This window comes from Doryrhamphus excisus, linkage group LG13 (genome assembly GCF_037039965.1).
Source record: "Doryrhamphus excisus strain RoL-2023G ecotype Guam linkage group LG13, RoL_Dexc_Guam_v1.1, whole genome shotgun sequence".
Taxonomy (NCBI): Eukaryota; Metazoa; Chordata; class Actinopteri; order Syngnathiformes; family Syngnathidae; genus Doryrhamphus; species Doryrhamphus excisus.
Window position 1 is genome coordinate 3,844,076 of NC_136369.1, and position 12,148 is coordinate 3,856,223.

General features: G+C 42.7%; 1 protein-coding gene across 3 annotated transcripts in view; it reads right to left on the reverse strand.

The window, feature by feature from the left end:
- Positions 1-12,148, reverse strand: part of lrp4 (low density lipoprotein receptor-related protein 4) — a 113,438-nt gene that overhangs the window by 6,332 nt on the left and 94,958 nt on the right. For 2 of the 3 annotated variants that reach the window (XM_058088485.2, XM_058088487.2), the window contains exons 17-33: positions 11,937-12,145; positions 11,497-11,578; positions 10,451-10,556; positions 10,177-10,378; positions 9,897-10,086; positions 8,316-8,447; positions 8,071-8,211; positions 7,889-7,975; positions 7,654-7,825; positions 7,023-7,185; positions 5,816-6,041; positions 3,028-3,331; positions 2,733-2,951; positions 2,466-2,600; positions 2,252-2,360; positions 1,757-1,949; positions 1,463-1,576 (exon numbers count right to left, since the gene is read on the reverse strand). In XM_058088485.2, coding sequence (XP_057944468.2) covers positions 1,463-1,576; positions 1,757-1,949; positions 2,252-2,360; positions 2,466-2,600; positions 2,733-2,951; positions 3,028-3,331; positions 5,816-6,041; positions 7,023-7,185; positions 7,654-7,825; positions 7,889-7,975; positions 8,071-8,211; positions 8,316-8,447; positions 9,897-10,086; positions 10,177-10,378; positions 10,451-10,556; positions 11,497-11,578; positions 11,937-12,145 — 2,784 coding nt within the window. The remainder of the gene's footprint in view (positions 1-1,462; positions 1,577-1,756; positions 1,950-2,251; positions 2,361-2,465; positions 2,601-2,732; positions 2,952-3,027; positions 3,332-5,815; positions 6,042-7,022; positions 7,186-7,653; positions 7,826-7,888; positions 7,976-8,070; positions 8,212-8,315; positions 8,448-9,896; positions 10,087-10,176; positions 10,379-10,450; positions 10,557-11,496; positions 11,579-11,936; positions 12,146-12,148) is intronic. The other variant, XM_058088486.2, reaches the window with a different exon arrangement.

Below are 12,148 nucleotides of genomic sequence, written 5' to 3' on the forward strand. Positions count from 1 at the left end.
AAGTTAAGACACCACATACAGTTGGTAGAGAAATAAGTTTTTTCAGATTCAAATGTACAGTATTAACAGTTATTTAACCTTTAACATGAACATTAATGAAACTTAATAATTTGACCCAAATAGCAAGTTAGCATCGTACTCAGTTCCATCTGGGAGCAGCGTCGTAACTTTAACAACATGTTTGATGAGATGCTTTATCTTGACGTGTATTTTCCCTTTTATTACAAATCATTTCCTGCATTTATTTGTACCCAGCGTCATAAGCCTTTAGCTTCATTGCTAATCCAAAGCAAAACAGGGCGGGGTAACAGGGTAGGGCAACAGTATGGGCGGGGCAAAATCATGTTAATTGTGTCCGGTGTGCACACGGCTTTAAGCTGTCATTTCAACTTTAAACTTTGGTATCAAGGTGGGGGCCTCAAACTAGCATCTCACGGGCTGCATTTGGCTGGCGGGCCGCGAGCTTGAGACCCCTGATATCGACACTTACTATGGTACCCATTATGTCATTGGATGCTGATATAATACACCTCGTACCGAAGTACGAGGTGTATTATTAAAAAAAAAAAAAACTAAACTGTATTATGGAAAGCAGGAAGTGAACAAATGTAACAGTTACTGATTGTAAAAGTACCAGATGGAGGGTTAGGATTTAATAAGCTTTGCTTCTTCCTACTCCTTTTGGACATGTGGAACTGTGAACTGATTATGGGATGCACTCAATTGTAATCTGATGCATGTTCAAATGAAATAAAACCATTACCATTACCATTACTATTACCATTACCATTACTATTACCATTACCATTACATACGCAAGCAAGCCCGCGCGTTTTGCTTTTTCTGTCATCATCCATGACTGTGATCCCCACCGTCACTGTGCTCTACTGCTCTGAAAGGCCGAAGCTATGCTGTCATTTCTGGGTACGGAGGCGCACAGAACTCGTCTGGTTCCAACCCTTCATTAACGTGTAATGTTAAAGGTTAAATAACTGTTAATACTGTTCATTTGAATCTGAAAAAAACTATATGCAGTTTCTTAAGTTTTTCTTATTTGCTGTTTTATTATTGTTTAATGTATTTATTACTGATTGATTGATTTATTTTCTTTATTCTTGATTTATTTATTTTTTTAATCTTATTTTGTGTAGAAAAATAAAATGAAAGATATTTGAGAACACTGGAATATTTTATCAGAGCTTTTCTTGTGGAAAATCGGAACCAAAGCAGTGAAAAAGTGTAGCAGAAGCACAAACAGTGAAGACAGTTTTATTTATTTATTTTTCTTTCTGTTTTTAATGCGTTTTTTTTTTGAAAACCTGATGTGGCCCAGCCTCACCCAGACCCTAGCTCAAGTGGCCCCTAGGTAAATTGAGTTTGAGACCCCTGCTTTATACCTACATACTGTAGCTTTACATTTGAACTATTTTAGTTTATTTTCTGAAATAATGATGTCACTTACTAGTGGAGCACGGTCGTCCGTCCGGTTCATCGGGACATGCACAGACAAAACTGTTGGTCTTGGCAAAGCAGAGGTGAGTGCAGCCTCCATTGTTCACCCCACAGAGATTGGTCCCTGAAAAAAAAAAAAAGGGAGCTTTCAAACAAGAACCGATTCCGAACCCTGGGCAAGGTTTCCTTTAAGATCATACTGTATCTCTGGATCAGTTGGGGTACATCTAGCAGCACATATTGTCCACCACTGCCGTTTCAGCACTTGGCAGAACAAGCTCTAACAACTCAATGCCATCCTTACCTGTCTGCCTGTTAGGCGATACCACAATAATGTCCATGAGGCCCTCAACATTGGCCAGCACCGTTTCCTTGTTACGGCCATTGTGTTTGTCCACCCGCTGGATAGACTTTGTCTGCCAATCAGTCCAGTAGATCCAACGGTCTTGCTGCGAGAGTCGGGAGAAAGGTGTTAGAGGGGAGGACACCGGCTTCAACTGGGGAAACGGAGGGAGAAGAAGAGGAGAGGAAAAACACAGACAAGGAGAGGGGGATGAGAGGAATAAGGGGAGGGGTCGGAAGAAGGAGGAAGAAAATGAAGGTCAGAGTGGAAGAGAAGTAGAAGAAATGGTTAAGTCAAATGAGCCAAGTATGAGCTGGAGGACAAGCAGATGACCAGGGACCAGAGTCACACGGTGAACTGATACGTGAGAGAGCAGGTGAGTGACGGAGGCGGCCAGGAGGAAGGGTCAGCTCAGTGATGGACAACTGACGTTGAAAAAGGCGGGGGTCGGGGTACCTGCGTTAGGGCGAAGGGGTGGGACACTGGACTAACAAGGACCTGACGCAGCTTCCCACTCAGGTCGGAGCTCTCAATCCTGTCCAAGTGGGCATCTACCCAAAAGATCCTGCAGAACATGTCAAAATGTCACTTAGTAAGTGAAAGTAACATACTTTTTTCATAATTCTATGATATACAACATATAATACACAAGACACAGCTAGTTTCTGACCTCCTTGTGTCGTAGTCTAATGTGAGTCCATTGGGCCAGCCCAGGTCAGTGTTGATCAGAACTTTCCGGTCTGTACCATCCAGGTGAGATCGCTCAATTTTTGCAATATGACCCCAATCGGTCCAGAACAGGAACCTACAGAGAAAAGGCAGAATTGACAAGAGCAACTTCAGCATCTTCTTTTTGTGTAACTGAGAATACAGAAGACACAATATGGATGGCTTCTTTGGCATTCCAATAGAATTCTATAACTTAGTCCTTGCTTACCCTTTGCTCGGGAACACCGCAATAGCTCTGGGTTCATCTAAACTATTGTTGACCAAGACTTTGCGGCTTGTTCCATCAAGACGTGCCACCTCGATGGTGTTTCTGCCGGTGTCAGTCCAGTACATGTTCCTGGCCACCCAGTCCACAGCCAGCCCGTCTGTAGTCTTTAGGCCTTGGCTGATTACGGTCTCCATGCCAGTGCCGTCCAGGCTGGCCCGTCTAGAAACAACAAGTAAAGAGTAATTCATCCATACAACATACAGTATTTCATTCATATTTGTATCGTATGTATCACCTTATCACATCCAAGGTGACATCAGTGTAGTACAGTTTTCCATCAACACTGTCGTAATCCAGTGAAATAACGTTGTGAAGCTCAGGTACTGCTATGTGCACGTCTGTGTGATCATTTGTGTCCAAGGAGATTCTCCGCACACTGACTCGGTTGGAGAAGACAAGATAGGTCTCTGGGGAGTTGTCACATGATCTTCCATCTTCCTTGAGCAGGATGCCAGTAGGACAAGCGCAGGACGTACCGTTGGGACGAGGCAGGCACAGGTGAGTGCAGCCGCCATTCTTTCTGCCACACTTATTAAATCCTGAGGATCATATTATATCAAAAAGAAAAAAAATGACAAATTCTAGATCTTGATTGACAGAATGAAGCGGCGAGTGGTTAAGCTGCATATTATATACAGGTATACAGTTAGGTCCATATATATTTGGACACAGTTTTTTTAACCTTTTACTGAAACATACTCCAAAGATAGTCATGGACATAAAGTGCAGACTCTCAGCTTTCATTTGAGGGTATCCACATTCAAATTGGATGAAGGATTTAGAAGTTTCAGATCGTTAACATCGGCCACCCTCTTTTTAAAGGGACCAAAAGCAATTGGACAATTGACCAAAAGGCTATTTCATAGGAAGGTTTGGGCAATTCATTCATTATATTACTATAAATTAAGCAGCTATAAGGCCTGAAATTCATCTGAGGCGTGGTGTTTGCATTCAGAAGATTTTGTTGTGAAGACAACATGCAGGCAAAGGACCTCTCCATGCAGGTGAACCAAGCCATCCTTAGGCTGTGAGAACAGAAAAAACCCATCAGAGAAATGGCTACAATCTACAGTTTGGTACATCCTGAGAAAGAAAACAGGCACTGGTCAACTCAGCAACGCAAAAAGACCCGGACATCCACGGAAGACTATGGTGGTAGTTGATGGCAGAATCATTTCCATGGTGAAGAGAAACCACTTCACAACAGCCAGTGATGTGAACACCAGGAGTGAGCTCTCCAGGAGTTAGGAATATCAATACCCAAGTCTACCATAAAGAGAAGACTGCACTAAAGTAAACACAGAGGGTTCACTGCAAGGTACAGGCCACTCATAGGTCTGAAGAATAGAAAGGGGAGATTGTACTTTGCTGAGAAAGATCTAAAAAAGCCAGAATGTTTCTGGAAGAACATTCTTTGGACAGATGAAACCAAGATCAACCTCTACCAGACTGTATGGCGAAAGCTTGGAACAGGTCATGATCCAAAGCACACTCCATCCTCGGTAAAACACAGTGGAGGCAGTGTGATGGCTTGGGCCTGCATGGCTGCCAGTGGCACTGGGTCACTAGTTTTTATTGATAATGTGACACAGGACAGAAGCAGCCGGTTGAATTCTGCGGTGTTTAGAGACATTCTACCTGGATCTACCTCAGATCCAGTCAAATTCAGCCAAATTGATTGGGGTTCATAATACAGATGACAATGACCCAAAACATACAGCAAAAGCAACCCAGGAGTTTATTAAAGCAAAGAAGTGGAATATTCTTGAGTGGCCAAGTCAGTCACCTGATCTCAACCCAATTGAGCATGCATTCCACTTGTTAAAGACTAAACTTAGGCCAGAAAGGCCCGCAAACAAACAGCAAATGAAAGCTGCTGCAGTAAGGGCCTGGCAGAGCATTGGAACGGAGGAAACGAGGAAACGTCTGGTGATGTCCATGGGTTCAAGACTTCAAGAAGTCATTGCCAGTGAAGGGATTTCAACCAAGTATTAGAAATGAACATTTAGTTTTCAGTTATTTAATTTGTCCAATTACTTTTGAGCCCCTGAAATGAAGGGATTGTGTTTAAAAACTGCTTTAATTCCTGGCATTTTTAATGCAATCTTTTTGTTCAACCCACAAAATTAAAGCTGAAAGTCTGCACATGAACTACATCTGAACTGTGTCGTTTCAAATACATTGTGGTTGTGTACAGTACCAAAAATTAGAAAAACTCTGTGTTGGTCACAATATTTATGGACCTAAGTGTCGGTAGATATTTACATACAGTAATTCTTAAGGTAAATCTTGTAGAAAGTTTTGCCAAAGAGTAACAACTTTTACGTAAAATGTTTTTTTCTGCTGTAAATTATTACAAGTATAACGGTCAGGTGTCCCAATAATTTTAAAACATCAAATACAGTAAACCTCGGATATATTGGAAATTCGCTCACAACGGACAGATAAAAAAGAACCAATTTTTCTGTAATGCATTTCCAATAAAAATTCATTGCATATATCGGATTTTTTATAACGGATTTCGCCTATTTCGGACAAAATCTCCAGTCCCGTTCCAATGCATTTCCATTTCCATCCATATTTCCCTCGCATATATCGGATGGCCGCATCGTGGCGCTCCGATTCGCCGAATCGTGACAGGCCGCTATACGACGTCATTTGCAGCGTTTGCAGCGTTGCCTGCGCGTCCAGGTACATTGGAAACATAGTCAAGGAAGTGCCTTTTTATAACGGATAAAATCCGATTTACGCATATACCGGATATAAATCCGATATATGCGTAAAACGGACATTCTCCGGTATACGCATATAACGGATTTCGCTTATATCGGACAAAACCAGTGGGAACAATTGAATCCGATATATCCGAGGTTTACTGTAGTTACCAATAATGTGCTATTCACTGCAATGATTACACTCATGAAAATGGCCTAATTACCACAACTGCTGCACAGAGAAGAGCAAAGACCAATGAAGACAACTTGGAAACATAAACATACCCTTGCCGCATAACTCAGACTCACCCAGAGGTCTCTCCCTATCCACAGCCTGAATGTCCATTAAGCCGGGTAGGTTGGCACGTACAGTAATGGTATTGGCACCGGTATTCTTGTCTGCCCGCTGGATGCTGCGGCTCTGCCAGTCAGTCCAATAGATGTGTGGCCCTAAAAGGGTTAAACCGTATGGGTGCTGGACTGGAGTCACAAGGGTCCGCCGGTTTTGGCCATTAAGATCAGCTGCCTCGATACGCTAGGAAGGATCAGAGGGTGGACATGATGTTTTCAGTTTAGCCTATTGATGTAGAACTATGTATGCTCTATACGTTGATACATGAACTATTGCAGTAAAGTTAGAAACATATTCCAAAATTCGAACTTCCAGGATCAAAACCTTCTAAAGGAATAGCAAACGACACCTCTTTCTAACCGTGGCAAACAGAAAGAGATACAAACGATTTTTTAAAAATCAAAAGGAGACGTTTTCTGTGCAGTCTGACTTATGTTGGTCTCTATGAGAAATGAGGCAGGACCTCAGGGACCATCTACAATTGTCTTTTTCTTTTTTGGTATTATGGTGGTTGGCATCCATGGGGAAAACTCACGGACGCACAGGGAGAACATGCAAACTCCACACAGAGATGCCCAAGCGGAGATTTGAACCCAAGTCTTCCTGATCTACTGACTGTGTGGCCAACGTGCTAACCACTTATACACCGTGCTGCATATATTTATTGCAGGTGGTAGATGTGGGATTGGGCCATTTTATAAGTAGATCGCAGGCTGAGAAAGTGTGAGCAGCCCTGATGTATAAACATTCAATCTTAAAATGATGCTAGACTTTCCTTCTCATCAAATCTTCAAACAATCTTTTATCAGATTTGTCCAAGGCTGAGACCAGGGTTCAATTTCACCCTCGGCCATCTCTGTGTGGAGTTTGCATGTTCTCCCTGTGCGTGCGTGGGTTTTCTCCAGGTACTCCGGTTTCCTCCCACATTCCAAAAACATGCTAGGTTAATTGGCGACTCCAAATTGTCCATAGGTATGAATGTGAGTGTGAATGGTTGTTTGTCTATATGCGCCCTGTGATTGGCTGGCGACCAGTCCAGGGTCCAGCACCCCCGCGACCCTTGTGAGGAAAAGCGGTACAAACTGAATGAATGAGTGAATGAATGAATGTCCAAGGCTGTTGGCAAATAAGAAAGAAAACACCTTTCTCAGAACTCCTACATACCTCAGTATGAGCATCAGCCCACAGCAATTGTGAGCCAGCCATGTCTATAGCGAGACCATTAGGCCAGCCCAGGTTGTTATTGATAAGGACCACTCGATCTGACCCATCCATCGCAGAGCGTTCCAGCTTCGCATGTTCTCCCCAGTCAGTCCAGTACATGTAACTGTAAAATACCCACAGAGAGGTTATTTTTTAGAAAGAAACGGCAACTTAAACAGGATTAATTCAGAGAATGACTTAATAAGCCTTAGTTAATTAGGGATGTCTGATAACATCGGTCAACGTTGACATAAAAATAAGATGTTAGTTCATATCTGTATTGTTTTTTTGTGGTGATAATGATATTGGCACAAGAGTGATGACAATCTCAGTATGTCTGCCTGTCTTGATTGAATTCAGATTCTACATTTACAAACTGAAAAGTGCTTCAAGAGTGGAGTGACGTGTTTTTCTTGCTACAATACTGGCAGCAAAAAGAGTGTGAGTTTCATACCACATAATGTGTTCATTGCATGATATTAGTTTGACGGCAATATCAATACCGGTTGATCTCAATATTGGTAATAAAGTGATGTACAATATCAAATATTGCTACTTGCTACTAAAATTTTTGTGTAACTTGTTTTCTCACCCCATCTCGTTGTAAAGGGCGATGGCACGAGGGCTGTCTAGGTTTTGCCAAACGAGAACCTTCCTCATGGAGCCATCCAGATTGGCAACTTCTATCCGGTTAGTTCCTGTGTCTGTCCAGTAAATCTTTCGGCCTACAGCATCGACCGCCAAGCCATCTGTCGTCATCAAGCCTTCAGAGAGAGGAAAAGAAGGCTCGTCACTGTCGCTAAGATGAGTTAAATAAGTGAGCATACCTGTAGATATGATGTCTTCATCAGCTGTTCCATTAATGTTGGCTCTGCTGATTTTTTTCAGTGTGCTGTCAGACCAATACACCTTTCCTGCAGAAGATGCAACAATACAACGTAAAGCTTTAACTCTGACGTACGCGAACAGGAGCTTAGCTCACAATTTCTTCTTGGAAGGACACACAAACCATCTTTTGGGTCAACACCAATGGCAATGGTGTTTTTCATGGAACTGTTGACAGCAAGAACCACATCGGCAAAGTAAGGGATGTCCAAAGAAACCATTCTAATGTCTGTCCTCCGTGCAAAGATCAAGAAGCTGCTCATCCCTGCATTTGGAAAAAAATGACTTATTGACATTATTATGACAACTCTTGTTGGAAATTGGGTCGTTTGGATGTGTGTCTCTGAAATACACAAATATGTTTCATACCGGGTGTGCAGGTCTTTCCATCTGACTGAAGGTTGATCCCGGTGGGACAAGAACAGCTGTAGGCTTTGGGAGCAGGAGCCAGAAGACACAGGTGGCTACAGCCTCCGTTATTCACTGCACACGGGTTGTGGACTACAGGTAGAAAAATATAAAACACACTAATTTATAGGTCATCAGAGTTCAATCGATAGTTGTGGTAGTGGGGAAAACAGAAACTGCTTGTTGACATGACAGCCTTCAGGGAATAAAGAAAAAAAACGGACATATTAGATACAGTAGTATGAAAAGGTTTGGGCGCCCCTGATCATTTTCAAGATTTTCCTTTATAAATCACTAGTTGTTGGCCCAAACTTTTTCATAGCACTGTAAATATGAGCCCTGAGGTTCTGCTTTCTCAGCCATGGATCAAGACTTATTTTACTATAATTTACCGGCGCTCTCAGCCTCACTACTACTAAATACTGTATTATAACAGCTCTAGTATGCTGTTTGGTTTTATATAAACATATATACACATATTCTAAACACATTAATAAAAGTACACACTATAAAAGTACAACACTAAAGGTAATGTGTTTAATGCAGGGTGGGCAAACTGACTTTTATGCCACATTTGGCGGAGGGGCCATCAAACAGAACAGCTCACTTGTTTGCACATGGTGCAACAAAATAAAACCACTTAACCACTTAAAACTGTTATTTCCCTGTTATTTCTGCATAGTCCAGCTGCAACAACAGTATGAACTATAAACAGTAAAACATTGGTTATCAAGAGTATGTATCAAGAATATCAACATATTTTGCAATTAAGCAAAAATGTTGGGAGAAAGAGTACCACAAGCTACCCAGCATGCCCTGCGGCGGTGTTTTTTGGCATGGGTATTGCGCGTTTGTACGTTCACATGGTGCAGTAGGCAGGTTACTTTGTGTGTGTTTTGTATAAGCTTCGGATTGCATTTTTTTATTCACAAGACTCAAGCATGCTACAATAGCACTGCAAGTCATGTTGCCAGCAACAGTTTTGATGTTAAAGGTTTAAAAAAAGGAATCTGGAAATACCTTTTGGGCCGGAATAAGACGCTTGGTGGGCATGATATTGCCCACGGGCCACAGTTTGACCACCCCTGGTTTAATGCATATTAAATAAAAGATTTGGCACATTTGCCTTTTTATCCACAATGCAGCCAACCTTCATAACAATACAGTAAAAAACACCTTCACAGACCAACACAGGCACTGCCTTGCACTGGATTTCACACAGACAGCTCCAGACTATCAAAAGAGTTGCTTCAAGCAATAGAAGATGGTTTACTTCTTATCGGGTTAAAAATGTGGCAGACCACTCTGATGTTCTCACATATGGGTCACTCTCCTGACAGGTGGACCAAAAGCGTGGACAAATTAAGGTTCTTATTTTCTAACCAATTTGCATATTAAAATAAAGTTATCACTTGTTGCAAGGAAATAACACATTTTGATATATTTTACTGATATATTTCACTGTAGCCCGTGCATCATGCCCCTGGAAGTGACGGCACCCTCGCTGGTACCCCTTTCCAGGAGAATCACCCTTACACACACCTGTTTCACGGTGCCTCTGGAACATATGAATATCCATGAGGTTCTCCAAGTTTTCTGCAAGCGTATGCCGACCCAAACCGGTGAGCTTGTTAGCGCTCTGGATGCTCTTAGACTGCCAGTCCGTCCAGTACAGCATGTCTTCATGCACTGTGAGGCCAAAGGGGTGAGGCAGCTGGCTTCCAATCAAAACCTGGACAGCACAATATATAGGAACTTAGAGACGTTTCAGTGTAACCACTGCTTGGACAATCTTCTATAAACTCATAAAAGTGACCCTTACCTGTCGGTTGGAGCCATCAAAGTTCCCGTATTCAATGGTCTTCATGCCAGCATCTGCCCAGTACAGGCGTTTAGTTTCATAGTCAATGGCAAGTCCATTGGGCCACGTCAAGTTGGAAGATATGATGACTATCCGATTAGTAGAGTCCATCCCAGCACATTCAATCTTTGGGTTGGCACCCCAGTCAGTCCAGTACATTAAACTATAAAGAAAGGAAGGATATGTGAGAAATGCCCTTAAAAGTAGTGATTAAACATCCTTTCAATAACCTCACCCTCCAATTGGGTCGACAACAATGTCTCTTGGTCGGTCAAGATTCTCCCATATAAGCACTGTCCGCATACTCCCATCTGCATTCGAGACCTCGATGCGATCTGTACCTGGGTCACCAAACACATGTTTTACTTTACAGTGTAATGTCCTACGAGTAGGGTTGGCCATCATTTGAATGTCAGTGATTCCGGTTCTGATTACTCATTTCGATTCCGGTTCCCAATGGTTCTCAATTCAGATTATTTTCAAAGGTAAATTACTTCCTGACTCCAAATTGTCCATAGGTATGAATGTGAGTGTGAATGGTTGTTTGTCTATATGTGCCCTGTGATTGGCTGGCCACCAGTCCAGGGTGTACCCCGCCTCTCGCATTTGTTTGCTGCTTCAATGTTGGCATAGGATCGATTTATTCTTTTACTTGAGTCTCAGTCATTTTGTGTTTTTAGTCTGTAGGTTTTTTACGGAGCCAAGTGCGAGAGGGAGCACATCACTCGCATAGTACGTGGTCCAGACGCCTTTTGTACTGTGCGCTCGTCACTTTGAACACAGTGAACCAGGAGGTTCACCGGCTTCCTATTGGTGGGTGTTAGGCAGCATTATTGCCGCTCGGTGTGCCGGATCACCAAACTTTAAAAAAATGAAATTATAAATGAAAAAAAAAAAAAACGAGGTTGAGTGGTTAGCGCGCAGACCTCACAGCTAGTAGGCCAGGGTTCAATTCCACCCTCGGCCATCTCTGTGTGGAGTTTGCATGTTCTCCCCGTGCATGCGTGGGTTTTCTCCGGGTACTCCGGTTTCCTCTCACATTCCAAAAACATGCTAGGTTAATTGGCGACTCCAAATTGTCCATAGGTATGAATGTGAGTGTGAATGGTTGTTTGTCTATATGTGCCCTGTGATTGGCTGGCGACCAGCCTCTCGCCCCAAGACAGCTGGGATAGGCTCCAGCACCCCCGCAATCCTCATGAGGAAAAGCGGTAGAAAATGAATAAATGAATGAAAAAAAAAACAAAATTAAAAAAAAAAAAAAAAAATTAGGCCAGTTACCAGCATCAGTCCAGTAGAGTTTGTTGGTCACCCAGTCAATAGCCAAACCTGCAGGACTTTCCAGACTGGTGTCCACCACCAACTGAAAAAGCAGAAGCAAAATAAATGCAAATTAGAAGCTGTAACAATATAATAACAGTAGGCTGTGTCATATCTATTCATATATTATAGTGATTCCATGGTCTCACCAAGAGTAACAGCTGAATTATGCTTTAGTTGGTTGGAAATGAATGTGAAATTAATTTATATGTCAGCATAGTTTACCAGCTGACTACTGGGTTGAACGAGTCAATAGTTGTAAGCTGAACCCAGTAGCAATACAAAGTGTGCTTCTAGATTACAACTGTAGATGGCACCAGACGATTCCTTTCAGCCTTGCAACGCCAACGTAGGTTGGATGAGAAGCGGGGCCACGTGGGCATTCTTTGGCCGTCGCTCACCTCCTGTTTGCTGCCATTCCACAGGGCTCTGTTGATGGAGTCGGTGGTGACATCAGTCCAGTAGATGTAGCCGTCCCTGGCATCCCAGTCCAGTGCCACAGCGTTGCGCACATCAGCCAGCGGGATGACATCATCTGACATATCCTCTGTGTCAAAGCTGATTCGTCGGATGTCCGTCCTTCGGGCAAAAAGCAGGAACTTGTCAAGACCTG